General features: G+C 41.9%; 2 protein-coding genes and 13 non-coding genes across 17 annotated transcripts; 14 read left to right on the top strand and 1 right to left on the bottom strand.

Annotated features, from left to right (window-relative positions):
• Positions 1 to 663: 663 nt before the first annotated feature.
• trnag-ucc (transfer RNA glycine (anticodon UCC)) lies at positions 664 to 734 on the top strand. Its single transcript has one exon. It is a non-coding gene; the product is annotated as a tRNA-Gly (tRNA).
• A 966-nt stretch (positions 735 to 1,700) lies between these two features.
• trnag-ucc (transfer RNA glycine (anticodon UCC)) lies at positions 1,701 to 1,772 on the top strand. The gene has a single exon. It is a non-coding gene; the product is annotated as a tRNA-Gly (tRNA).
• Positions 1,773 to 2,156: 384 nt separating this feature from the next.
• On the top strand, positions 2,157 to 2,228 carry trnag-ucc (transfer RNA glycine (anticodon UCC)). The gene has a single exon. It is a non-coding gene; the product is annotated as a tRNA-Gly (tRNA).
• Positions 2,229 to 2,623: 395 nt separating this feature from the next.
• trnag-ucc (transfer RNA glycine (anticodon UCC)) lies at positions 2,624 to 2,695 on the top strand. The gene has a single exon. It is a non-coding gene; the product is annotated as a tRNA-Gly (tRNA).
• A 379-nt stretch (positions 2,696 to 3,074) lies between these two features.
• Positions 3,075 to 3,146, top strand: trnag-ucc (transfer RNA glycine (anticodon UCC)). The gene has a single exon. It is a non-coding gene; the product is annotated as a tRNA-Gly (tRNA).
• Positions 3,147 to 3,525: 379 nt separating this feature from the next.
• trnag-ucc (transfer RNA glycine (anticodon UCC)) lies at positions 3,526 to 3,597 on the top strand. Its single transcript has one exon. It is a non-coding gene; the product is annotated as a tRNA-Gly (tRNA).
• A 398-nt stretch (positions 3,598 to 3,995) lies between these two features.
• Positions 3,996 to 4,067, top strand: trnag-ucc (transfer RNA glycine (anticodon UCC)). Its single transcript has one exon. It is a non-coding gene; the product is annotated as a tRNA-Gly (tRNA).
• Positions 4,068 to 4,451: 384 nt separating this feature from the next.
• Positions 4,452 to 4,523, top strand: trnag-ucc (transfer RNA glycine (anticodon UCC)). Its single transcript has one exon. It is a non-coding gene; the product is annotated as a tRNA-Gly (tRNA).
• A 379-nt stretch (positions 4,524 to 4,902) lies between these two features.
• trnag-ucc (transfer RNA glycine (anticodon UCC)) lies at positions 4,903 to 4,974 on the top strand. Its single transcript has one exon. It is a non-coding gene; the product is annotated as a tRNA-Gly (tRNA).
• A 384-nt stretch (positions 4,975 to 5,358) lies between these two features.
• On the top strand, positions 5,359 to 5,430 carry trnag-ucc (transfer RNA glycine (anticodon UCC)). The gene has a single exon. It is a non-coding gene; the product is annotated as a tRNA-Gly (tRNA).
• A 383-nt stretch (positions 5,431 to 5,813) lies between these two features.
• On the top strand, positions 5,814 to 5,885 carry trnag-ucc (transfer RNA glycine (anticodon UCC)). The gene has a single exon. It is a non-coding gene; the product is annotated as a tRNA-Gly (tRNA).
• Positions 5,886 to 6,270: 385 nt separating this feature from the next.
• On the top strand, positions 6,271 to 6,342 carry trnag-ucc (transfer RNA glycine (anticodon UCC)). The gene has a single exon. It is a non-coding gene; the product is annotated as a tRNA-Gly (tRNA).
• Positions 6,343 to 7,054: 712 nt separating this feature from the next.
• Positions 7,055 to 7,126, top strand: trnag-ucc (transfer RNA glycine (anticodon UCC)). Its single transcript has one exon. It is a non-coding gene; the product is annotated as a tRNA-Gly (tRNA).
• Positions 7,127 to 10,048: 2,922 nt separating this feature from the next.
• LOC134867263 (uncharacterized) lies at positions 10,049 to 21,115 on the top strand. 2 transcript variants are annotated; one of them, XM_063887699.1, is made up of 11 exons: positions 10,049 to 10,275; positions 16,110 to 16,194; positions 16,305 to 16,454; positions 16,549 to 16,700; positions 16,823 to 16,959; positions 17,073 to 17,166; positions 17,255 to 17,366; positions 17,474 to 17,700; positions 17,800 to 17,971; positions 18,067 to 18,194; positions 18,332 to 21,115. In XM_063887699.1, exons 2-11 carry the CDS (start codon positions 16,113 to 16,115, stop codon positions 18,647 to 18,649), a joined length of 1,572 nt encoding a protein of 523 aa, XP_063743769.1. In that variant the 5' UTR covers positions 10,049 to 10,275; positions 16,110 to 16,112; the 3' UTR covers positions 18,650 to 21,115. The 2 variants fall into 2 exon arrangements, with proteins under 2 accessions (XP_063743769.1, XP_063743770.1); XM_063887700.1 differs by lacking the exon at positions 16,305 to 16,454.
• Positions 10,561 to 12,138, bottom strand: LOC134866960 (uncharacterized). Of its 2 annotated transcripts, XM_063887198.1 has the most exons (3): positions 11,900 to 12,064; positions 11,573 to 11,810; positions 10,561 to 11,275 (listed from the first exon to the last, which is right to left on the bottom strand). In XM_063887198.1, exons 1-3 carry the CDS (start codon positions 12,035 to 12,037, stop codon positions 10,614 to 10,616), a joined length of 1,038 nt encoding a protein of 345 aa, XP_063743268.1. In that variant the 5' UTR covers positions 12,038 to 12,064; the 3' UTR covers positions 10,561 to 10,613. The 2 variants fall into 2 exon arrangements, 1 of the variants encoding a protein (XP_063743268.1); XR_010166098.1 differs by lacking the exon at positions 11,573 to 11,810 and having other exon boundaries at positions 11,900 to 12,138.
• Positions 21,116 to 26,036: the final 4,921 nt, after the last annotated feature.

Here is a 26,036-nt window from a genome sequence, read left to right on the forward strand (position 1 = left end):
AAGTCACTTTTTAAAAAAACTTACCAGGCCTCTGTGTCTTACTCTGGATCAGGCTCAAGGCTACATTAGCGGCACTATCATTTGCAGACCTGAGCCAGACTGAAATCAGTATGGAACCACCTGTTGCCCAGGAGGGTTTTGGGCCAAAAATGTGAAACGGCCGAAAACCCATTACCCCCCCTTGTGGAACCCCTTAGTTACTTTTAGTATCGATGAATTACAACTATGATATGAAATTTTTGTACGATTGTGTTAGTGGGAGCATAGCCCCCAAGCAGTTTACCTGGGGTTTGATTCCCACAATCCAGATTTTCTTTTAAAACCCAAATTAATGCACCACACTTTGGTCTTTGTCAAAATAGGGGTACCGGAAAAAACCCCTTCCCCCTAATTTCCTTGACCCCAATTGTTTAAAAAAACTTACCGCCCTTGTCTTACTCTGATCTAGCTCAAGGCTACATTAGCGGCAACTATCATTGCAGACCTGAGATCCAGACTGAACTTCAGTGGATGAGAAGCCAGTCCGTGTGTGCACACAGGAGGCTTGGGCCAAAAAACATAGTGAAACAGGCCGAAAAAACCCATTATCCCCAGCTATGGTGGTAACCTTTAGTTACTTTTAGTATTGATGAGATTACTACTATGATATGAAGCATTTTTGTAGCGATTGTGGTATAGTGGTGAGCATAGCTGCCTTCCAAGCAGTTGACCTGGTTCGATTCCCAGCAATCGCAGGAGTTTCTTCTAAGACTCAACTTTGATGCCTGTCATGGTCCACACTTATTGGCTTAAATAGGGAAGCCCGAAAGAAAACCTTCTTACTAATTGAGCTCCTTGCATCTTTCAAGTCTGTCCTTGAACAAATGTAAAACTTACCAGGCCTCTGTGTCTTACTCTGGATCTAGGCTCAAGGCTACATTAGCGGCAACTATCATTGCAGACCTGAGATCCAGACTGAACTTCAGTGGATGAGAAGCCAGTCCGTGTGTGCACATAGGAGGCTTTGGCCTAAATACATGGTGAAACAGGCCGAAAACCCATTACCCCCAGCTATGGTGGTAACCTTTAGTTACTTTTAGTATCAATGAGATTGACTACTTATCCAGAAGTAAGGTTCCAGAGCCGACGCTGTGCGTAGAAGTGAGCCCCACCAGATCCAACTGGTAACGCTCCACCTCCCGCACAAGCTCCGGCTCCTTCCCCCCCAGAGAGGTGACATTCCACGTCCCCAAAGCCAACTTCTGTCGCCTGATTCTGGTCCGTCGAGACCCTCTGCTTTCACTGCCACCCTTCTGGCAGCGCACCCGACCTCATCGTTGTTTCCCGTAGGTGGTGGGCCCGCGGGACGGAGAAGCGGAGGTGTTGCCCACGTTGCTTTTTCGGGCTGTGCCCAGCCGGGCTCCGTGGCAAGCCCGGCCACCAGACGCTCGCTGACGAGTCCTCCTTCTGGGCCTGGCTCAAGAAGGGGACCCCGGGCTTCCTCCGGGCCGGGTATCCTCGCTTCCAATGATGTTCATTCATGAAGTCTTTTTGAACCAATCTTAGTCTGGCCGCTTACCTGAGACCAATTTTCCATGGGAGACCCTACCAGGAACACAAGGTTCCAGACAACACAGCCCCCAGGTTCATCAGGGCACACAAACCTCTCCAACACGATAAGGTGCTGGTTCTCGGAAAGGCTCCGATGAAGCGTTTTTGTAGCGATTGTGGTATAGTGGTGAGCATAGCTGCCTTCCAAGCAGTTGACCTGGGTTCGATTCCCAGCAATCGCAGGAGTTTCTTCTAAGACTCAACTTTAATGCATCCACACTTTGGTCTTTGTCTAAAATAGGGATGACCGGAAAGAAAACCTTCCCACTAATTGAGCTCCTTGCATCTTTCAAGTCTGTCCTTGAACAAATGTAAAACTTACCTGGCCTCTGTGTCTTACTCTGGATCTAGGCTCAAGGCTACATTAGTGGACACTATCATTGCAGACTTGTGATCCAGACTGAACTTCAGTGGACGAAAAGCCAGTCCGTGTGTGCACACAGGAGGCTTTGGCGTAAATACATAGTGAAACAGGCCGAAAACCCATTACCCCCAGCTATGGTGGTAACCTTTAGTTAGTTTTAGTAACAATGAGATTGACTACTATGATATGAAGCGTTTTTGTAGCGATTGTGGTATAGTGGTGAGCATAGCTGCCTTCCAAGCAGTTGACCTGGGTTCGATTCCCAGCAATCGCAGGAGTTTCTTCTAAGACTCAACTTTAATGCATCCACACTTGTTGGCTTAAATAGGGAAGCCCGGAAAGAAAACCTTCCCACTAATTGAGCTCCTTGCATCTTTCAAGTCTGTCCTTGAACAAATGTGCAACTTTGTAATGTAAAACTTACCAGGCCTCTGTGTCTTACTCTGGATCTAGGCTCAAGGCTACATTAGCGGCAACTATCATTGCAGACCTGAGATCCAGACTGAACTTCAGTGGATGAGAAGCCAGTCCGTGTGTGCACACAGGAGGCTTTGGCCTAAATACATGGTGAAACAGGCCGAAAAACCCATTACCCCCAGCTATGGTGGTAACCTTTAGTTACTTTTAGTATCGATGAGATTGACTACTATGATATGAAGCATTTTTGTAGCGATTGTGGTATAGTGGTGAGCATAGCTGCCTTCCAAGCAGTTGACCTGGGTTCGATTCCCAGCAATCGCAGGAGTTTCTTCTAAGACTCAACTTTGATGCATCCACACTTGTTGGCTTAAATAGGGAAGCCCGGAAAGAAAACCTTCCCACTAATTGAGCTCCTTGCATCTTTCAAGTCTGTCCTTGAGCAAATGTAAAACTTACCAGGCCTCTGTGTCTTACTCTGGATCTAGGCTCAAGGCTACATTAGCTGCAACTATCATTGCAGACCTGAGATCCAGACTGAACTTCAGTGGATGAGAAGCCAGTCCGTGTGTGCACACAGGAGGCTTTGGCCTAAATACATGGTGAAACAGGCCGAAAACCCATTACCCCCAGCTATGGTGGTAACCTTTAGTTAGTTTTAGTATCAATGAGATTGACTACTATGATATGAAGCATTTTTGTAGCGATTGTGGTATAGTGGTGAGCATAGCTGCCTTCCAAGCAGTTGACCTGGGTTCGATTCCCAGCAATCGCAGGAGTTTCTTCTAAGACTCAACTTTAATGCATCCACACTTGTTGGCTTAAATAGGGAAGCCCGGAAAGAAAACCTTCCCACTAATTGAGCTCCTTGCATCTTTCAAGTCTGTCCTTGAGCAAATGTAAAACTTACCAGGCCTCTGTGTCTTACTCTGGATCTAGGCTCAAGGCTACATTAGCGGCAACTATCATTGCAGACCTGAGATCCAGACTGAACTTCAGTGGATGAGAAGCCAGTCCGTGTGTGCACACAGGAGGCTTTGGCCAAAATACATAGTGAAACAGGCCGAAAACCCATTACCCCCAGCTATGGTGGTAACCTTTAGTTACTTTTAGTATCAATGAGATTGACTACTATGATATGAAGCATTTTTGTAGCGATTGTGGTATAGTGGTGAGCATAGCTGCCTTCCAAGCAGTTGACCTGGGTTCGATTCCCAGCAATCGCAGGAGTTCTTCTAAGACTCAACTTTGATGCATCCACACTTTGGTCTTTGGCTAAAATAGGGAAGACCGGAAAGAAAACCTTCCCACTAATTGAGCTCCTTGCATCTTTCAAGTCTGTCCTTGAACAAATGTGCAACTTTGTAATGTAAAACTTACCAGGCCTCTGTGTCTTACTCTGGATCTAGGCTCAAGGCTACATTAGCGGCAACTATCATTGCAGACCTGAGATCCAGACTGAACTTCAGTGGATGAGAAGCCAGTCCGTGTGTGCACACAGGAGGCTTTGGCCTAAATACATGGTGAAACAGGCCGAAAACCCATTACCCCCAGCTATGGTGGTAACCTTTAGTTACTTTTAGTATCAATGAGATTGACTACTATGATATGAAGCATTTTTGTAGCGATTGTGGTATAGTGGTGAGCATAGCTGCCTTCCAAGCAGTTGACCTGGGTTCGATTCCCAGCAATCGCAGGAGTTTCTTCTAAGACTCAACTTTGATGCATCCACACTTTGGTCTTTGGCTAAAATAGGGAAGACCGGAAAGAAAACCTTCCCACTAATTGAGCTCCTTGCATCTTTCAAGTCTGTCCTTGAACAAATGTAAAACTTACCAGGCCTCTGTGTCTTACTCTGGATCTAGGCTCAAGGCTACATTAGCGGCAACTATCATTGCAGACCTGAGATCCAGACTGAACTTCAGTGGATGAGAAGCCAGTCCGTGTGTGCACACAGGAGGCTTTGGCCAAAATACATGGTGAAACAGGCCGAAAACCCATTACCCCCAGCTATGGTGGTAACCTTTAGTTACTTTTAGTATCGATGAGATTGACTACTATGATATGAAGCTTTTTTGTAGCGATTGTGGTATAGTGGTGAGCATAGCTGCCTTCCAAGCAGTTGACCTGGGTTCGATTCCCAGCAATCGCAGGAGTTTCTTCTAAGACTCAACTTTAATGCATCCACACTTGTTGGCTTAAATAGGGAAGCCCGGAAAGAAAACCTTCCCACTAATTGAGCTCCTTGCATCTTTCAAGTCTGTCCTTGAACAAATGTAAAACTTACCAGGCCTCTGTGTCTTACTCTGGATCTAGGCTCAAGGCTACATTAGCGGCAACTATCATTGCAGACCTGAGATCCAGACTGAACTTCAGTGGATGAGAAGCCAGTCCGTGTGTGCACACAGGAGGCTTTGGCCTAAATACATGGTGAAACAGGCCGAAAACCCATTACCCCCAGCTATGGTGGTAACCTTTAGTTACTTTTAGTATCAATGAGATTGACTACTATGATATGAAGCATTTTTGTAGCGATTGTGGTATAGTGGTGAGCATAGCTGCCTTCCAAGCAGTTGACCTGGGTTCGATTCCCAGCAATCGCAGGAGTTTCTTCTAAGACTCAACTTTAATGCATCCACACTTTGGTCTTTGTCTAAAATAGGGAAGACCGGAAAGAAAACCTTCCCACTAATTGAGCTCCTTGCATCTTTCAAGTCTGTCCTTGAACAAATGTAAAACTTACCAGGCCTCTGTGTCTTACTCTGGATCTAGGCTCAAGGCTACATTAGCGGCAACTATCATTGCAGACCTGAGATCCAGACTGAACTTCAGTGGATGAGAAGCCAGTCCGTGTGTGCACACAGGAGGCTTTGGCCTAAATACATGGTGAAACAGGCCGAAAACCCATTACCCCCAGCTATGGTGGTAACCTTTAGTTAGTTTTAGTATCAATGAGATTGACTACTATGATATGAAGCTTTTTTGTAGCGATTGTGGTATAGTGGTGAGCATAGCTGCCTTCCAAGCAGTTGACCTGGGTTCGATTCCCAGCAATCGCAGGAGTTTCTTCTAAGACTCAACTTTGATGCATCCACACTTTGGTCTTGGCTTAAATAGGGAAGACCGGAAAGAAAACCTTCCCACTAATTGAGCTCCTTGCATCTTTCAAGTCTGTCCTTGAACAAATGTAAAACTTACCAGGCCTCTGTGTCTTACTCTGGATCTAGGCTCAAGGCTACATTAGCGGCAACTATCATTGCAGACCTGAGATCCAGACTGAACTTCAGTGGATGAGAAGCCAGTCCGTGTGTGCACACAGGAGGCTTTGGCCTAAATACATGGTGAAACAGGCCGAAAACCCATTACCCCCAGCTATGGTGGTAACCTTTAGTTACTTTTAGTATCAATGAGATTGACTACTATGATATGAAGCATTTTTGTAGCGATTGTGGTATAGTGGTGAGCATAGCTGCCTTCCAAGCAGTTGACCTGGGTTCGATTCCCAGCAATCGCAGGAGTTTCTTCTAAGACTCAACTTTGATGCATCCACACTTTGGTCTTTGGCTAAAATAGGGAAGACCGGAAAGAAAACCTTCCCACTAATTGAGCTCCTTGCATCTTTCAAGTCTGTCCTTGAACAAATGTAAAACTTACCAGGCCTCTGTGTCTTACTCTGGATCTAGGCTCAAGGCTACATTAGCGGCAACTATCATTGCAGACCTGAGATCCAGACTGAACTTCAGTGGATGAGAAGCCAGTCCGTGTGTGCACACAGGAGGCTTTGGCCTAAATACATAGTGAAACAGGCCGAAAAACCCATTACCCCCAGCTATGGTGGTAACCTTTAGTTACTTTTAGTATCGATGAGATTGACTACTATGATATGAAGCTTTTTTGTAGCGATTGTGGTATAGTGGTGAGCATAGCTGCCTTCCAAGCAGTTGACCTGGGTTCGATTCCCAGCAATCGCAGGAGTTTCTTCTAAGACTCAACTTTAATGCATCCACACTTTGGTCTTTGGCTAAAATAGGGAAGACCGGAAAGAAAACCTTCCCACTAATTGAGCTCCTTGCATCTTTCAAGTCTGTCCTTGAACAAATGTAAAACTTACCAGGCCTCTGTGTCTTACTCTGGATCTAGGCTCAAGGCTACATTAGCGGCAACTATCATTGCAGACCTGAGATCCAGACTGAACTTCAGTGGATGAGAAGCCAGTCCGTGTGTGCACACAGGAGGCTTTGGCCTAAATACATAGTGAAACAGGCCGAAAACCCATTACCCCCAGCTATGGTGGTAAACCTTTCAACTTTGATGCATCCACACTTTGGTCTTTGGCTAAAATAGGGAAGACCGGAAAGAAAACCTTCCCACTAATTGAGCTCCTTGTATCTTTAAGTCTGTCCTTGAACAAATTTGCAACTTTGTAATTTAAAACTTACCAGGCCTCTGTGTCTTACTCTGGATCTAGGCTCAAGGCTACATTAGCGGCCACTAGCATTGCAGACCTGAGATCCAGACTGAACTTCAGTGGATGAGAAGCCAGTCCGTGTGTGCACACAGGAGGCTTTGGCCTAAATACATGGTGAAACAGGCCGAAAACCCATTACCCCCAGCTATGGTGGTAACCTTTAGTTACTTTTAGTATCAATGAGATTGTCTACTATGATATGAAGCATTTTTGTAGCGATTGTGGTATAGTGGTGAGCATAGCTGCCTTCCAAGCAGTTGACCTGGGTTCGATTCCCAGCAATCGCAGGAGTTCCTTCTAAGTCTCAACTTTGATGCATCCACACTTTGGTCTTTGGCTAAAATAGGGAACACCGGAAAGAAAACCTTCCCACTAATTCAGCTCCTTGCATCTTTCAAGTCTGTCCTTGAACAAATGTAAAACTTACCAGGCCTCTGTGTCTTACTCTGGATCTAGGCTCAAGGCTACATTAGCGGCAACTATCATTGCAGACCTGAGATCTAGACTGAACTTCAGTGGATGAGAAGCCAGTCCGTGTGTGCACACAGGAGGCTTTGGCCTAAATACATGGTGAAACCGGCCTAAAACCCATTACCCCCAGCTATGGTGGTAACCTTTAGTTACTACAGATCCTCTCTCTCATCCACTGTTTATAATAAGATTTTGAAGCTAAAATACGAATATAATTCCATTCTCAATAAACGCGTTGGAAGCCTGCTACTCAAACTTAAGCGAAAAAATGTTCAACTTGGTGATAAACCAGAGAAACTGCTAGCCAGCCAACTGAGGGGCGAAAGGGCTAAGCAGGCTATTCACAGGATAAAATCCAAATCAGGCAGTCTCCTAACCAATCCGACAGAGATAAACACTTGCTTCAGGGACTTCTATGAAGAACTGTATTCGAGTAAGGTACAGGCTACTGAAGCTGATTTCTGTAACTTTTTTGAAAATTTAAATGTTCCCAAATTAGATAGTGTAGCGAGGGAGGATCTAGATGCCCCATTTTCTGAAACTGACCTATTGATTGCTATTCGATCCTTCCCCTCTGGAAAAGCATCTGGCCCAGGTGGCTTCGGTTGTGAATTTTATAAATCCTTTCATAACTAAATAGTTCCGCTCATGCTGCGGATGATGAATGACTCTAGGAGAAATGAAACGCTCCCCAGTTCATTATATGAAGCAAATATCTGCTTGCTTTTGAAGGGAGGAAGGGAAGAGTTAGACCCTGCCAGTTACAGACCTGTTGCTCTTTTCAATTCTGATTTGAAAATAATAACTAAAGTCGTGGCTACAAAATTAGGGAGGCATATTTCCACAATCATACACCCCAATCAGACTTGATTTATTCCAGGTCGGTTTTCTTTTAGTAATGTCCGTCTGCTCTTAAACACAATATACTCGGTGCATGGGGAAAATACACAAGCTGCGGTTCTATCTCTCGACGCCCAGAAGGCATTCGATCAGGTCGAATGGCCTTACATGCTGAAGACACTAAAACAATTTGGATTTGGGGAAAATTTCATTGAGTGGGTGAAAATAATTTATCTTAAACCAGTTTCCTCTATTCTCACTAACTCAGATAGATCCCGACCCTTTGATCTGCAGCGGGGTGTGAGGCAGGGCGACCCACTCTCTCCTCTTCTCTTTGATATTTCTTTGGAGCCACTTGCAGTGGGTATAAGGGGCCACCCAGGCATTCGCGGGGTGAAGTTTGGTGATGTTGAAAGCCTTGTCAATCTGTATGCTGATGATTTATTGGTCTGCTTATCAGACCCAAGGGTCTCAGTACCCAACCTCCTGAATTACATAGAATCATTTGGTAAACTGTCTGGGTATACAATTAACTGGGACAAATGTGAATTCATGCCATTGACAAATATCTGTCCTATTTTTTTGAAATCTTTGCCATTTAAACTTGTTACTACCCATATTAATTATCTCGGCCTCAAGATCTCCAAAAATCCCAAACCTTTACTGAAATTGAACTATTTAGATATGATGGATAAACTAAAAGCTAATATTAGGAAATGGAAGTTGCTCCCTCTCTCTATGATTGGCTGCATTAATGCATTAATTAAAATGGTGGCACTTTCAAGGTTCTTATACCTTTTTCAAAACCTCCCTATCTGTTTACCATTATTTGTTTTTAAGCAATTGGATTCAACTATCTTGTCATTTGTCTGGGCAGATAAACCCCCCCGCACTTCTAAGGCACATCTGTAGAGGAAGGCAAAAAGGGGTGGCCTCGGCCTTCCTGTTTTTAGGCATTATTACTAGGCTGCGATTGCGAGGGCTCTTATGTTCTGGCAGCGGGGCCCTCCTTATGATGACTGTTCCTCTCCACTTTGGCTTAAGATTTAATCCATGTCTTTGTCACAAACCTCGCTTCCAGCACTGCTTTTTTCAAATGTACAACTGTCCCACAATTTAGTTGTTAGTAATTCTTTAAAGATACTGAATCAAATAAGAAAAATTCTTGGATTATCAAAGATTTCGGTGAATGCCCCAATAACTGGTAATCATTTGTTTAAACCAGGTTTGACAGATGGGGTGTTTTTGGACTGGAGAGAGAGGGGCCTACGCTGTATTTCAGATTTGTACATTTGTACCCCTGCTCCAGGCTAGATATCACCTCCCCCAGTCACATTTTTATCGATACTTACAGGTCAGACATTTTGTAAGGCAGCAAGTCTCTGATTTCCCAACAAGACCACACAGTTGTAATTTTTATGATACACTCCTATTACAACCACACTCCAAACATTTGATCTCCCGCTTCATTACTGCTTTTGAGGCACCAGCAAGTACTAGTCATCTCAGGGATACATGGGCAAAAGAACTATGAGTCCCACTGTCGGAGGAATTATGGGAGGAGGGCCTGTCAAATATACATAAAGGCTCTATAAACTCTAGATATCGGTTAATTCAATTTAAAGTCACGCATAGACCGCATTATTCCAAAACTAAACTTACTAGAATATTTGAATCAGTGTCTCCCATGTGTGATAGATCTGGCAGGGCCGAAGGCACACTCTCACATTTATTCTGGCACTGCTCAGTACTGGACAACTTTTGGCGTGATATATTTAATTGGTTCTCTAAGCAATATAAAATAAACATTCATCCAGACTGTACCCTGGCAATTTTCGGCTCTTCTGAGAAGACTTCGAACACAGTAAAAAATGGGTTGTTAATTTTTCAGAGTTAAGTTATTTAAAACTAGATAGTGTATTTCCATTACTGTGAAGAGTAAACTTGACCAAACAGTAGAGTTAAAGATGAGAGTCAAATTCTGTGTACATGCAGTGAAAACATTTACTCTACAGCGTGATGAATTCCCTCAACGATTCCCTTCCAATATTCCCGCCACTGTTTCTGAAGTTTTGTAACCTGCACCACGTCAGAAACTGCTCCGACTGGAGAAAGACGCCGTTTGGTAAGTAGCAGTCCTGTGTTTTCAACATCAAACATATGTATTTAATGTAGCATAGCCTTGTTGCGTAGATGTTGATTGGGGTTAGTTAGGCTACTTTTACCCTCTCTACATTGTATTGTAAACTCCGTCGGTAACGTTCGAGTGAGCCGGTTGACTAGGTTAAACAGGGTGTCTGCAGGTTTTAACAAGTGCAATTTTAGACTTTTTTAGACCTTTTTTAGACCATCATGGGTTAAATTTAAGACATTCACGAAGTATTAAAAAAAAAGAAATAACAAAGCCAGATTGCCGTCAATTTACATTTATTGTCAATGAAACAAACATATTATTTACATTATTTACATGCTTTTAAGCTCTGCACTTTTGGTGGCAATTTCATCCCCCAGAACCTTAAGCTGGGAGAGCTTGTCTTTGGCAGCCCTCCTCAGAGCATTTGATTTTGAAATCAGATGTGCCATTTTGCTCCCAGCCTTGCCCTCTGCTTGCTCTGCCAACTCATCTGCCTCTTTGCCCAGGCTCTCAGTAACTTTATGTAGACTGTCCCTCTTGACTTTCAGGTCTTGTAACTGCTCCTCCGCGTGTGCCCTTTTCTTCCCTTGTGTCTCTGTCTCCTTCTTCTTCCTCTGTTCGTCCAAATGCACACGGTACCGTGACCTGGCAGCCATGACAGATTTCATTAGGTCAGGTGTAAGTGGAACCTTGGTAACGCCCCCATGTATTGCAACATAGTCGTAAACAAGCCTGTGTGCGACCAATGTTTCTTCTTGCATATTCTCCGTCTCGATCTCTTTGTTCACTGAGAAGCCTCTCTCTACAGACGCCTGACCATGAGAAAGCAGTAAAAGGGTCTTGCAAAACGCCCAAAGATCTGGGTATGCCTTGCCGATGAAGCCATGAAGGAAGACATCTAGCCTCTTTTGCATTGGCTTGAAGGAGATGAAATCTTCATGCCTGCACTCCACAGACAACGCAGCATCGAACTGTTGGAGAATGGTGTCCCCTGAGACAAAAAGATGTAAAAATAAATTTACTTATGGCTTCCATTTAGTCATCACCATTGTGGCTTTCCTTACAGCTCTGTGGGGGTACAGTCTTTAAACCACACAAAACGGGTGCATGGAAATGATTTGCTGGAGTAACCTAACTTAAGAGATCTACACTCAAATATATTGTGATCATATTTTGACATACAATAAATACTGATCAGTTGCTAAATGCAGATGCTAAATATAATATACAAGATTATCTGAAAGTGGCACGCATAATTTTCCTCAGCCCTTTCTAGAACTCCTAGTACCAGCACAAACTCCTCCTGCCAGCTGCCTGTTGAGCAGAAATGTCTGCACAAGTCCCTTCATCTTTGCCTTGCAGCCGTCTGGATCACTGCTCATCACTGTGGGGTCTAGACAATCCATCTGCCTAACGGTACTGTACTTAAGAGGACTCTTCTCCTGTACTTTCTTCACCATACTTGAGAGTCCTTGCATGCAGTCCCTTTTAAATTCAAGAATCCTGAGGTCTGAACTTTTGCTGTTCTGTACAGAGAAATGCGAAAGGAATGTAAGCAAAAATGCTGTACACATGGGCTTCCCCCTGATAATCTTTGACATTAAGCTATTAGTACCTTGAGGGCCTCCTCAGCACCCAAGCCAATATCAACACAGTGCACCGGCATCAAGATATTCTTGTCACCTATGTCCAGTTTGGTAAGCTGGGCTGTGGTGATGTCCTGCAGAACCTCTCGTTTCACGAAACGACGCATCAGACTCTGTTGGACGATAACAAAAGAAACATTTCAATTACATAATTACTTTGCAAAATACTGTGTACCATTTTGACTGCTGTAGATTTGCTGTGAATGTGTCTTTGTTCACAACTGTATTTGTTTAATTACAGGCATACATAATGCTTTACTTTTGAGCTGGCGGTGTAATGGGGTGGGTGGGTGGGCTGGCATCATAACCACACCAAAACTCTCAAAATCAATATAATGCAATCATAAAATCCATACATCCATTTCATGACAGTTTCCTAAATAATGTTCTGCTCATTAGAAAAGTCCTCATTCATTCTCTCACACAGCAATTGCAGAGCACTACTTCAGAAAATGAATAAACCAAATCTCCCAATGATCAAAATATTTTCACTAAGAAACGTTTGGACATGGTGACAGAGACAACTGTATATGCGGATCAGACGCGCAGCCACACACCTTCCGATTTTAAATGGAGCCCCTTTTCATAACAGGAGATGAAATCGTTCGTCGGTCTTTGCATTACGTTTGGGATCATAAAACTACCGCAACACGGAAGTTGTATGATCCCTGCCGTAATGCAGAGACCGACGAATAACATACATCCCCAACAATGACAAATCAACTATGCTGCGTTACGCAGCAACCGACATCTGGGGCCATGTTGTTGTTATGCAACAACCGGTGCTGGGGGCAATGTTGCGTTACGATAAACCCGGTGTGACAGCTGGCTACCCCGTAACAAGATGTTACTCCAGATGTAAGAAACGCAGCGATTGGCCAAAAGTACTTCTATTAATTTTAATCAAGAGTGACATTTTTACGACCAATCAGTGGATAAAAATAATACAAAAAAAGCACTTACTTTGATCTCCTTCAGCAAGTCGTTTGCTGTGGCATGGCCCATAAATTGTGAGCCCAGGTACCGGGACTGTACCTGGCCGTCATCCCAGTACCTTACGTGAAGGTCCAGTTGCTTCCTCTTTGTTGCGTGGTTAAGACTTTCGTCAAACATAATGACGAAGGGCCCGGTCACCTTTGAGATAAGCTCTTTTTTGACGAACTCTGCCACTCCAAATCGGAGTATGTACGACGTCTTGTCTCTCCCGCATTGGAATGTTTTGGCAACTGTGGAGTCGGGGAACATCGCTTGGAAAAGCTCTCCGATGCCGTCATTGGATCTGCATGACTGGTGTTTAGCCACTGTGTTAAGCGCCCACAGAACTTCTGCCTTCATTGTATCAGTGGAGCCCAATAGATCACGAATATAACCCGTATTATTTATTGACGACGTGCTGCTTGCTACTGAACAGAACTGGGCAATTCCATGGGAATTGCGTGCTGCATTTGCCGACTCCTGGTGTTTGCTGGATTTTGTGTGAGACTCCAGTGCCTTGATGCCCAGGGTCCCGAGTTTAAGAGTTCTTTTGCAAAACGTGCAGTATGCCTCACTGTCATCAGCGGGAACGCGTTTCAGCCAGTCTGCAAATTGCCCTATTGAGAGCCAATTGTCGTTGAATTTACATTTACCCATCCTTTTTTTTAACTTTCTCCTGCCATTCGGACGTTATCCTACTTCGTAACTATTCCCGCCTTGCTCGCACACAGAGAATCAAAATACTTGCTGCTGCATCCTGTGACGACAGTACATTTCCGTTTCACATCTGTAGTTTTATTATTGTACGTTCCACTAACAGCACATGTCATGTAGAACTACACGGACCATAACTGCCACCATAACAGAAAAAGAAAAAAACAGAACGGCGTGGAAAAGGACGTAAAAACAAAACAAACAAAAAAAATAATCCTTTGTCGATATTTTGCATTGAAACGTAGGTCTTAAATTACTCAAACCCAATTTTAGACTTACACTGCGAAATATCTCTATATTTTAGACTTTTTTAGGCCTTAAATTGAAAATGTGTAATTTTAGACTTTTTTAGACTTTTTAAGACCCCGCGGACACCCTGGTTAAACGTGGGGTGAGCTTACCATCAGCTGCAACACTATGGCATATTCATTTTAGACAAACGTTTTTTCTCTCAGTTAAATTGACCTGTGTAAGAAATGTTCGTTTATTTGAAGCCCAGGAGACGGTTTAAAATAAAGAAAGCAAAACTCCCTTAAAAGTTATAAAAGGAGTGTTTAATAAAAGGATGCAGCGGTAGGTTTTACAAAAGCTTCACAGCTGTGGCTCAATAGCCCGGGACACGCGTCCACAGGCCACTGACTGAGCGGAGCTCATCAGTAGTTACTGTCTGGCGGTCCGGAACAAAAGAGAGCTCGATTTCACAATCCTTACATGTTTTATAGAACCACCCCTTTCCGACCATACAATAAACAACTTCAAAATCAGACGCGCCCCGCTGTCGTGCTCTCATTGGTTGGTAGCGGGGGGCTGGATCCTCCTCTATAGGCTGACGTCGTCGGGGCGGGTCCTCTTATGACGTCACCGTCGCCATCTTGTTAGCGAAGTCCTGGAGCTGTCATCTACGATAGTCTATTATGCAATTCTTAGGAGGTTTATCAGTTATTAAACAGGCAACTGTATCATTGCAGCATCAATGAGTGAGAGGTAGAGGCGGTGTGTTTAGTATGCAACTCCACTGGTCCTTCTCCCTCTACTCATATATACAAAACAATATTAGCTTTATGCTATCTGAGGCTAAAAACAACATCCTGTAATACTACCGGAAATGGACAAATATGATCCGTCCAGAAACAGTGAATTATCTTTTAAAGTTCCGCTCTAATATATTGATTATTTCTAACACCTGCACATAGAATTTGTAATCTACTTCTGTAAATGCCATTTTGTACATGTAATAGGTTATGTTAACCACAGTATAACAATCAATTTTGGATGAGGGCAAATTGTGTTAGCCTTGACGCTAACTACTACACAATGAGCTTGAGCTGGCACGCTGGAAATCATCTCTCCCTGTAGACCTATCGTGGTAATTCTATTTGAGCATTTGTAGGTTTTCACCATCTAGCTAGATATTTTTCCACTAACGACCAACTTTTTGCAATATATTGACGACGATGGACGATTGTAGGCTTTTAAAATTTTATGTTAGACGTGCATAGATAGATGTAGTTAGCTAATCAGTATCACTGACTTCAAGTTCAGATGCATTTGACTGCAATACCACGTTAAGAACTTGGAAGTAATATAGTTGATAACGAAATTGAAATGACACATTTCAGACTGTAATTGCTTGTTAACACTTTGCGATGTATAGGGTAGTGATGATTTAAGTTGTTCTGCCGGGTTGGTGACGTTAGGTTAATGTACCAAAATGTTAGCAAGTTAGCTTGACAACGTGGTTTCTGCCCAATGTGACTTTAACGTAGCATTACCAAAATGTTAGCAAGTTAGCTTGACAACGTGGTTTCTGCCCAATGTGACTTTAACGTAGCATTACCAAAATGTTAGCAAGTTAGCTTGACAACGTGGTTTCTGCCCAATGTGACTTTAACGTAGCATTACCAAAATGTTAGCAAGTTAGCTTGACAACGTGGTTTCTGCCCAATGTGACTTTAACGTAGCATTACCAAAATGTTAGCAAGTTAGCTTGACAACGTGGTTTCTGCCCAATGTGACTTTAACGTAGCATTACCAAAATGTTAGCAAGTTAGCTTGACAACGTGGTTTCTGCCCAATGTGACTTTAACGTAGCATTACCAAAATGTTAGCAAGTTAGCTTGACAACGTGGTTTCTGCCCAATGTGACTTTAACGTAGCATTACCAAAATGTTAGCAAGTTAGCTTGACAACCTGGTTTCTGCCCAAGGTGCCATCATTTGCAAGATGTTATGTTCTCGTGCTTAATTTGTGCCTGTCTGAAACCAGAAATAGTCTTGAGTTATTTCAACAATTGCTGAATTGCAAAGAAAGTCATTAGGAAGACTGAAGGTCAGCTAACAAGTTTATTTGCACCCCCTAAATTAGCCTATTGGTACCATAACTCCGTGAGTGTTTATTAGACAATTACGTTTTCTAATAACTTTGCTCTGATTCTTCAGAGAATATTTTGATGGATATTAACAGTTATTCAACCTTCCTTAAATTTTACAGAAAATGCTGCTGCGTGTTTCGTTTGGTGGAGAGCAGAAGTACATAAAGCTGCCTGAAGTAACATTTGGTGATTTCTTGAGAGAAGGTAGGCACTTAATTTGGATTGAAAGTAGCCTAATTTGTTCAAGTTGCAATTGCATATTGCAATTATTTCTCATCAGAAATGTTTGTGCACTATTTATTTATTTTACTTAGTGAGTATTAAATTTAACATCGATGAAGATAGACGGTTGGACATCAAGATCCATGACCAGTCCAACACAGAGGTCGACGCTGAGGTTTTTGAGGAGGTCGTTAAAGAGTCTCAAGGACCTTTCCTTGTTTCATTGGCCAATGAAGCACCTGGTAATTGCTGACTACTTGCATATGACTGTACACACACATGGTTGAAGTGGATGTATTGAACTATGAAATTGCATTTATATTTCTCAATGCTCAGGTAACCCTCAGTCCACGTCATCTCCACGCTCTACTGCATCTGAAGACACAGTGATCCTCAACTTCTCTTTGTGTGACCCAGCTGAGGAACCAGTTGCAGCCGGAGGAAGTCAACCTAAAAGGCCTTGCCGCATCAACTATGAAGCAAAAGCTGTGAGTAGTCAGTGTGTGCGTGTGTGGAGTTTGAGTCACATGTTTAATTTGAGGTGCATCGTATTTGTATCGTAATTTCCAAGACATTTTAAAAATACAATACTGCACATTTGATCCCTTAGCTAATTGAAAAAATCTTGACGACAAAGCCTGGAGGTGACCGTATCATGGAGGAGTATGCAAAAACAAAATCCATTACAGATTCAACCAGAAGACAGCTAATCAACATACTTACCGCAGAGATGACAGAAAAACATGGGTAAAATAGATTCAAATACGTTATCATGAGACATTGTTTAAACATTATTGCAATTGTTGTTTAGGTTATGTTGTTCAATGCTATCTATGAATGTTGATTGTTGAATACACCAGGACATCTCCGCCCCGGAGTGTGAGAGTGATGTATGCACAGGGGATTGTCGCTCTGTTTCCATATCTTGAAGACCCATCTTCACAGAATGGCTATGTAAGTAAAGGTTTTGAAATATATTTGCCCTTCGAACTGCTGATATCATATGAATGTATATATCACACTGTGCATACATTATACATAGGATCATTACTACGATCCTGAAAGGGGTTCAGGATACCTTGCATGGCGGTTGAAGACTATTCAAAGAAAAGCTGCAGAGGAAAGAGGTCCAGCAGTTAGTAGATCTCCTAAAGGTAATATTTATCATGAGGTGGAATTATCAACCTGTGAAATGTGTTGACAGGAGGATATAAAACTGTGTAGTTATAAAGAGTAACAACAAAATTGTCTTTTTCTAAAGTTGGTGGTCCAGGCCATGGGCGTACTAGACCCTTTACTGCCGACCAAGTCCTGACTGACGAGGAAGTGGAATCCGCTATCGCTGTGTTGAGACACACTGCTGATGAGTACACCATCCGTGAGAAGATGAAAGTCACTTTCAGTTATCGCCATGCCATGGTCAATGATAATGACAAATCAGCAGAGGTCTTCTCAGTATTTCCACGGTTCCTGGACACACCAGGACTGGTATGGCATCTACATTCATTGAATACTGAGACATATTGTAAAATGTAGCACAAGGTACCAATTCCTCCTTTTCTTCTTTTTTTCTTTTTCAAACTACAGATAGAACAGGATTTCAGACTTATGTTTGGTGAGCAGACTGCCAACAATTTCCTGGAGAGGTGGCCTACCACTTTCAAAGCAAAAGTAATTAAGGAAAGCCATGGACTGGTCCCCTCCACAGACCTTCTTGATTTGATGCGCAACGCTGAGACATCTACTGAAGTCGAAAATGGTATGTCTTTGAATGTTAAGAAGCATGTTGCTAAATATATTGAGGATGGTGGGAAATTATGGCATAATGTTAACCTGCTACTTGTTGGCCTCTAGGCTGGGACAGTGACATGTCAACCATCATACTGCTGCTACATCTGCTACCGCCATCCGCACAGGGACGAAAGAGGCCAGGGAAGATCTCAGCATCTCATGCAGTAGATCACCTCATCAAATTCCAAAAGGTACACTACACTAATATTTAATAATTAATCAAACATCAATTTCTTCTCAAATTCTTGAATCCTTTAATTGTTTGGAGTGATCTCATGTTATTGTTTAATTTCTAATAAATAGTGTTGTTGAATGTGTTTTGTTACAGACGGGAACAAGCGTGCAGCAGCATCTTGACACCATAAGTCAAAGCAGTCAGCCCTACCTCCTTGCTCAGGGACCCACAAAAAGCAGCATTACCTCCTTCTTCATTGCTATCGACAAGCATGCACTTCCATGCAAAGCAACCAGCGCAGTCGGAGCCCTGGATGAACTCTTTAAGGCCCACTACGTCTTTTGTACATCTTACAGTCCTGTGTTGAATAATTTCTTCACTTTTTTGCAAACCACCATTTACAGCATTGATGTGGGGGAAACGAAGGAAACGCCAAGAATCGCAGAGTTGCGAGTGCGAATGGTGCGTTAAACAATGAGGTGCTTTCTTTGCAGCAAAGAACTTGGTGAGGCAAAAAATCTTATAAAGCACCTCAAAGTTATACATGGACTCTGTACAGGAAAGACTCTTCATCTTAAATGTGGCGAAGTGGGATGCTCACGTTTTTTTAATAGTTTTTCGGGTTTTAGGAAGCATCTTAACAAGTCCCATGTGAATAGTGGTTTTAATGTTGTTGTTGAAACTGAACCACCACGTTGTCAAAGTGTTCTAAATAGTGATGAAAGTCCTGCAGAAGAGCCATATGAGGCTGAGGTTGAGTCAGAGCAAGCGTTATCCTCAGAACATCTTGTAAATAGTTGTGCCTCTGTCATTTCAGATCTTAAGGCAGCAGGTGTAGCCCAGTCTGTTATTAATTCAGTTGTGACCTCTATGGAGGATATTGTGCAGGATATACATGAGCATGCTAGAGAGTCAGTCATCCAGGGTGTTTTTCATGATCAAAGAGGAACTGAATCATGCAAGAAAGTTGAGGGATGTTTTGACCAATTAGAGAATCCATTCACAGCTCTAAATTCAGAATACAAACAATCAAAATTTATGACCAGCAAATGGGAAACTGTGGAGCCAGTGGAGCTTGTAATTGGCTCAAGATTTGACTTGAGGCTCAACAAAAAGACAGGAACATATGACCAAGTAGTAGTTAAAGACAAATTTATGTATGTTCCAATTTTATCGACATTAAACTCAATATTTAAAAGTGAACATGCCAGAGAAATGCTCAAAAGCCCAAATATAAGTGATTCAAAACTCAAAGATATTTGTGATGGCTCTTTCTTCAACACTCATCCTCTATTTTCAACAGAGAGACACACTGTACAGATTCAAATGTTTTATGACGATTTCGAGATTGCCAACCCCTTGGGGTCCAAGAAGGGAGTTCATAAAATGGGTGGTATTTATTTTACTTTAAGGAATTTCTCACCGAAGTGGAATTCTATTTTGGCCAATATACATCTTTGTGCCTTGTTTCATGCTCAGGATATAAAGCGTTACGGTTTTAGTGCTATTTTAGATCCTATTGTTTGTGATCTCAAACAGTTAGAGAGTAATGGCATTGATATTCCATTGTATGGTGGTTGTGTTCGTGGCAGTGTTATACAGGTGACTGGAGATAATTTAGGCCTACATAGTTTGTTTGGTCTGGTTGAGAGTTTCAGTGCAAGGTATTGCTGTAGGTTTTGTTTAGCCGAAAAAGAGGACTTCCAAACTGAATTCTCCGAAGAGTCTCCCAAAATAGTGTTGCGTACCAAAGAGGCCCACAGTGCTCACTGCCAAGAAATGGCACATAGGCCTTCTCTTCCTTATGTATTTGGCGTGAAGAGATCATGCTTACTAAATTCACTTACATATTTTCACACAACCGAGAACTACTCAGTTGATGTGATGCATGATCTTTTAGAAGGTGTGGCCCAATTTGAATTAAAGCAGCTGTTTTTTTATTTGAAAGAAAAAATTACACTGGCAGAACTGAATTCAAGAATACTATGTTTTGATTATGGATTTACAGAGAGATGTAATAGGCCAGTGGCTGTGAATTTAAGTGCAGAGTCTAATGATTTGGGACTAAACGCAATTCAGTCATGGTGCTTGCTGAGGAATGTTCCCCTTATATTTGGAGATTTGGTAGCCTCTACAGACCAACACTGGACCCTGCTTTTATTGTTGTTACAGATCGTCAACATTGTTTTCTCGCCCATTTTATCTCAAGGCTTATGCGTGTATTTGAAACATTTGATTGTTGAGCATCACACACTGTTCAAGGAGGTATATCCTCATAAAAGACTGTTACCAAAACATCATTTCCTGATTCATTACCCTAGATGCATTCAGAAAATAGGACCTGTACTCCATAGCTGGTGCATGCGATATGAAGGTAAACACAATTTTTTCAAGACACAGCTTAAGTCCTTTAAAAATGTCACCAAAACATTGGCCAAAAAGCACCAGAATCATATGGCACACAAGTGGCGATCCTCAACAACCTTCCTTCGCTTGGACATTGGTCCAGGAAAATGTGTCTCTTTAAATATGATTAAAGGTGGTTCAGTGATTGCTATGCAAATGAAAATGTCCAATTGTGATAAGGTTATTAAAGTGACGTGGGCTAAGCACAATGGATATGTATACCGCCCACACCTGGTCGTTTGTGGTGAAGTTGAATTTGAAATGCCACTGTTTTACCAGGTCGAATCGGTTGTGATTATACATGAGAAACCGGTGCTGCTCACCATTCCTTTATTTACTGTAGCTTTTAATGAACATTATTTTGCTTATGAAGTGACTAAGACAAAAAAAGAATGTGTTGCCTTTAATGTTGATGATCTGCCTTATCAAAGGCCTTTTGACCTAAAAATGTCATGTGGGGAAAATGACACAGCAATGTACATTGTCCCATACTGTTATCTCTAATCAGGCAATAAAAGGTGTGATACAGTACCCGATTGTGTGTATTGCCTTATATATTACAGCAGTTAAGAATTATTACTATTTCATTCATATAAAATAAAAAAATATATACACTTAATACGCACGTAATTTAACCATATTTAGAGTAGAAAACTACTCTATGTAGTGAAATAAATTTACTCTGACAGTGTAAACATCACAGTGTAAAAATATATACACTTGTGTAATTGAACCATATTTAGAGTAGAAAACTACTCTATGTAGTGAAATAAATTTACTCTGACAGTGTAAACAGATCACAGTGTTAAATGTTTTTACACATTTCATTGTTAATTTTGACACAAAATGGAGTAAAATTAACTCTGGAAATCTTACACTGGCTATAGAGTAAAATTTACACTAATTTCGAGTGGGACCAAATGTTATCTGACAGAGAGTTAAATTCAACTCTTAAGGAGTAAAATTAACACTAGGTTTTTTACTGTGAACCTTCCTTCCCACTGTAGGCAGATCCTTAAAACAGGCATGGTAGCAGTTAAAAAATATTTTACTTGACTGGAAGTCTTCATCACCCCCTTGCTTTAAGAGATGGCTTAACGAAATGGTCTTTGTTTCCAGATTGGAACAAATGCGTCTTAGCAGAGGGAATGCACCAAACTACTATGAACAAATGTGGAAACCGTTCTTGACCTTGCTTGATGAGACCTACATAGTTAATGTATGAAGCTGGCTGCTATGTGATATCTGTATTTTATTTTAGTATTTGTTCTGTACTGATCAAAGGTTTGGATTCTCCTCTCAGGGCTTTTTATTTTTATTATTTTGATTTTTGTTTCTTTTTCATTATTATTTTCTTTTATTTCATGTGTGTTTGTTTGTTTTTGTTGCAGTTTGTGTTGTCTTATTGTTGTTGTTTTTTTTTATTCACTCCTGACGGTATCGTGAGACAGAGAACACTGGACTATTTTGGTTATTGTATACATTTCTGTCATGTGTAGTCTCTGTCTTTTCTTTTATTACTTAAATGATGTTATGTAATACTGTCAGATGTTGTATACTTTGTAACAAAACGCTTAAAAAAGTTCAAATAAAATATAAAAAAAAACAACAAAAACAAACAATTTTGAATGATTTATTAATTGAATTTTACTTAGTTTTGTTTGAATAAAATCAGCTGTGGATTACTGAGTAGAAATTAATGGTATATTTGTAGTAGCGTCATAAATGCAAAATATTGATGAATTTTACTCATTGAGAGGTCGTCAGTTCTACTACACTTCCGCCCCACGCATTTTGTGCCACATAGTCATGTTCATCATCTACGTCTGCCACACTTCACTTCTGACTGCCAATTTCCCAAAGGTAAGACTTGCTTTATTGTTGTTAATTAGCGCATATTTTTTAAATCACGTTGCTGTTGAACATCGTTTTGCGTTACTCTAATGCTCTGTTGCATGCAGTTTCATGACTCTGTTCAGTTAAGGTAGTGGTGAGAGTCGGAGGGCATAACGGCCTTGTCAGTTTTTCTCCCAGTTGTCTCCGTTTAAACCAGTGGTCGCATCTCGAGCTGACTGAATCAACCCGGTATCACGGCAAGACGTGAAGATGTCACTGGGCGACGTGAGGATGACACAATTTCACCCCCCCAAAACGTCTCAGTTACACGGTATCGTTAACATGGAGAAATACCAGGATGTTGAGATTTTCAGGGTCGCCCCATAGACTTATATAGGGCTCCCTAAGCATTGTAAAAGATGACTTGAGATCGCGGCGAAATGCTCTCTGCCCACCTGGTCTCACAGCGCTTTTCAACTTTTTTCCTTACTCAATATCAAGCTACAATTATCGCTTATACTTCTTTATTTGTGTTGTATAATATTATATCAGCCGTGGCTATCAACCGAAAGTTCTGGATTCCGTGCGGCATTGTGCAATAAAAATAACGACGTAAAACCAATAATTGTGGCTTGATGTTGAATAGGAAAACATTTATGACCGCTGTGAGACCAACGCCACATTTTCAGGTCTGGCGGTGAGGCCGGGTTGGACTGATTACACTGAGCTGCGTTTGTGAATGCCATGCTAAAGTCAGTAAAGTAGAGCATGGTGCAGACTTTGAGCTGCCAGAGAGGCTTTGTTAGCCCGTCGGTTTGTATCTACACATTTAGCCGGGCATATTATAGACTAGACGGGATGTACCCAAAAAGCGAATGTAAGGAGCATTTATGGGTACAAGTTGGGAACCGGCCTACTTTACATATTTCAAGGGTGCTGAATCCAAAAAAACCGGTACCCGAGCGAAATTTTGAGTTTTTGAACTTCTAATTTGCATATCAAAATGGCCGCCAAACTCCCTATCTTGCTCAGTCGTTGGACCATTTTCCCCAAGTTTTTTTGTAAGTAGGCAATCAAAGATGATGAATTAAGTGTCTAGATCTATAGTCTGGGGTCAGAGCAAGGATATAGTGGAGGCTCAGTGCCTTTTTTATGTATATATATATGCAAAATACCAACTTTTAAGGTGAAATTAAGCATTATTTGTGTCATTTTTTAAGGCCGACATAAATATTCAGTCAATATCACTCTTAAATGTTCCCAGTGTATATATGATATGTGATGTATTCCATATTACATAATAACTAAGAAAAACACCATTGCAAGTTGTCTGAGAATTCATTTTTTTATGCAAACAAAGCATAATGCTCTTAATTCAAACATCGAAAAACCCAAGTGAATAGGGAAAAAAAAAACATGAAACTTCCCTTGAACAGTTCTACAGATCACATCTTGTTTCTGTATATTTTCTTTCATGTTTCTAGCTGAATTGCTTTGCTTTCATCTGTCTTCTGTAAGTTCCATAGGTCACTTGTTTTGGTAAATTGTTTTTATACCTTTCTAGTTTGCTTGTGTGCCATTTGTCTTTGGAATTTCATTTTGATTAGTATTTCTTTCTGCAGTCCTTTTCCAAGTTCTTTGGTTACCCATTGCCTTGGTATGCTTGAGGACTACAACTCCACATTTAAACAAGGACATTGGTCATCACTCTGACATGTACACATTGCAGTGCATAACAGCCCCGATTTTCGGCATTTGCACTGGCGTGTTGTGCATTGTTTTTTACAGGCACACCTGATCATTTCCAGGCAACTTTCAGGTATTGGGTTCTGTGACATAAGAATGGGCTGTAGTCCTGAATCACCATCTTTCCATCCCATGTCCAAGGGTGAAGGAAGCTCAGGTGTGGCATAGTGAGCATTTCTCCAAACCATTGCCTGGTAGTGTACTCTCAGCAGATGGAAGTGGAGCGCATCGCTTGTAGGCGGCATTGCTTCTGGTTTACCTGTCCTGGAGAAAAGTATATGCCTTGCTGCATCAACAGAGTCTGTTTTATGCACATCATATATTCTGCAGACAAAAGCCTCTGAAGATCTTTGAGTCTCCTCCGTGAGATCACCAATTCCGAGGTTGCTGAGCAATTGATGGTGCATTTTCCAGACTTTCCATGATGTACTTTTGGTGTGACTTGCAATGTATGATGTGGTATCACAACCAGTTAGTGCATGAAATGCTACAAGGCTTGGTGCTGAATCCTTTGGCAGTTTGTTAAAAACAGCATCAATTGGTATATATTGTGGCTTCCTTGTGGTACCAGACAACAGCCAGAGTTTTTTACATGCTACGTGTGGGAAATGGGAAACGAGAATCACAAGTACATCAGTGTCTCTAGATGACACGACTACTGTGTCTGACTGGCAGTGCACTGCATGTAATACCAATCGGGTATCTGCCTCTTCGTGTGTGGCTCTCAGATGAGTCAGGTTGGTTGTTGCTTTTGATGACCTAACCTCCGTCTCTTCGTCTCTGAACCCACCAGCAACTACTATCTCTTTATCATCCGGTGCCTGAGCACATAGTTCTTCAGAGAGTAGATTGGCAAGATCAGCTTTGTTGTCAGGGAGGGACAGGAAATTGGTCCAGTTTTTTGGAAGAGGCACATCACGACCCTCAACAAGTCGTCTGATTGGTTGAGCTGCTTTTGTGCGTCGTGTCCTGGTAGCACCCTTGATGGTCTCTTCTCTGTATCTGTCAAACACAACGTCTATCCTTTTATAGTAACATCCTGCTTTCAACACTGCTCTGACAAATGTGTCGGCCAGATCCCCAAATGTTACTGCTTTGTCTGGCTTTCCAAGGGCAACCACAAGTGCCTGTCCATCTATGATGAGACAAGATGACATGTCGGGAAGTTCAATAGCCTCAGGACAGACTATGTCTTCAGTTAACTTATTTACTAATACAGACTTGTTTCCAGTGCGAAGTGTCCCATTCATTTCAGCAAGGGATATGGGAACTGGCAGAAGCTCGTGTTTTAGGACAGCTGGTAAGTCAACTGGACGACCTGCCTCATAGGCCGTAACAAGGCGTTTGAGAATGTTTCGGTCAGCCTTTATGACAGTTCTGTTGTCTTTGATTTTAGGATTTTTGGCCACTTCATACAGAGATGCAAATGTTTTAGCTTTGCTCTTATGTAGGGTTGCATGGATTGGGACCTCTGGTTTATCTTTGTCCTCAGGAACAATCATCCTTTTCTCAATGAATGAATTCACTTTTTCTTGTCCTAGGTCTTTGGCAGAAAGTAATGAGCTTTGGATAGCCTCTGTGGCAACGTCTTTCGTGGCGAGATTTTGCAATGAGCCTGAGGAGACTGAATCAAATACCTTGAACCCTTTGAAGACTAAAACCAATGCCATTTCGTCTCTGTTGTCTCTCTTTTCACGGGATTTGGTAGCTTCATTGTGGACGTAGGTTTTCTCAGGTGTGTTGCTGAACATCAAATGTGTCTCTTCTGCTACATGGGACCTCATGTTGTAGGAGAGTGTCCATCTGGAAAGGGCTGAAGGTGTCTTAGTAATGCCAATGATCCCCCCTCCTTTTTTCCCTGTTCCGTTGA

The sequence above is a fragment of the Eleginops maclovinus genome, chromosome 7 (genome assembly GCF_036324505.1).
Source record: "Eleginops maclovinus isolate JMC-PN-2008 ecotype Puerto Natales chromosome 7, JC_Emac_rtc_rv5, whole genome shotgun sequence".
Taxonomy (NCBI): Eukaryota; Metazoa; Chordata; class Actinopteri; order Perciformes; family Eleginopidae; genus Eleginops; species Eleginops maclovinus.

Coding starts and splice junctions, on each gene's coding strand:
- LOC134866960 (XM_063887198.1), bottom strand. CDS start 12,037: ATGCGTCGTTTCGTGAAACGAGAGGTTCTGCAGGACATCACCACAGCC. Junction 11,811..11,899: donor GTGCTGAGGAGGCCCTCAAG/GTACTAATAGCT, acceptor TTCTCTGTACAG/AACAGCAAAAGTTCAGACCT. Junction 11,276..11,572: donor GGCAGGAGGAGTTTGTGCTG/GTACTAGGAGTT, acceptor TTTTTGTCTCAG/GGGACACCATTCTCCAACAG.
- LOC134867263 (XM_063887699.1), top strand. CDS start 16,113: ATGCTGCTGCGTGTTTCGTTTGGTGGAGAGCAGAAGTACATAAAGCTG. Junction 17,367..17,473: donor AGTTAGTAGATCTCCTAAAG/GTAATATTTATC, acceptor CTTTTTCTAAAG/TTGGTGGTCCAGGCCATGGG. Junction 17,972..18,066: donor ATCTACTGAAGTCGAAAATG/GTATGTCTTTGA, acceptor GTTGGCCTCTAG/GCTGGGACAGTGACATGTCA.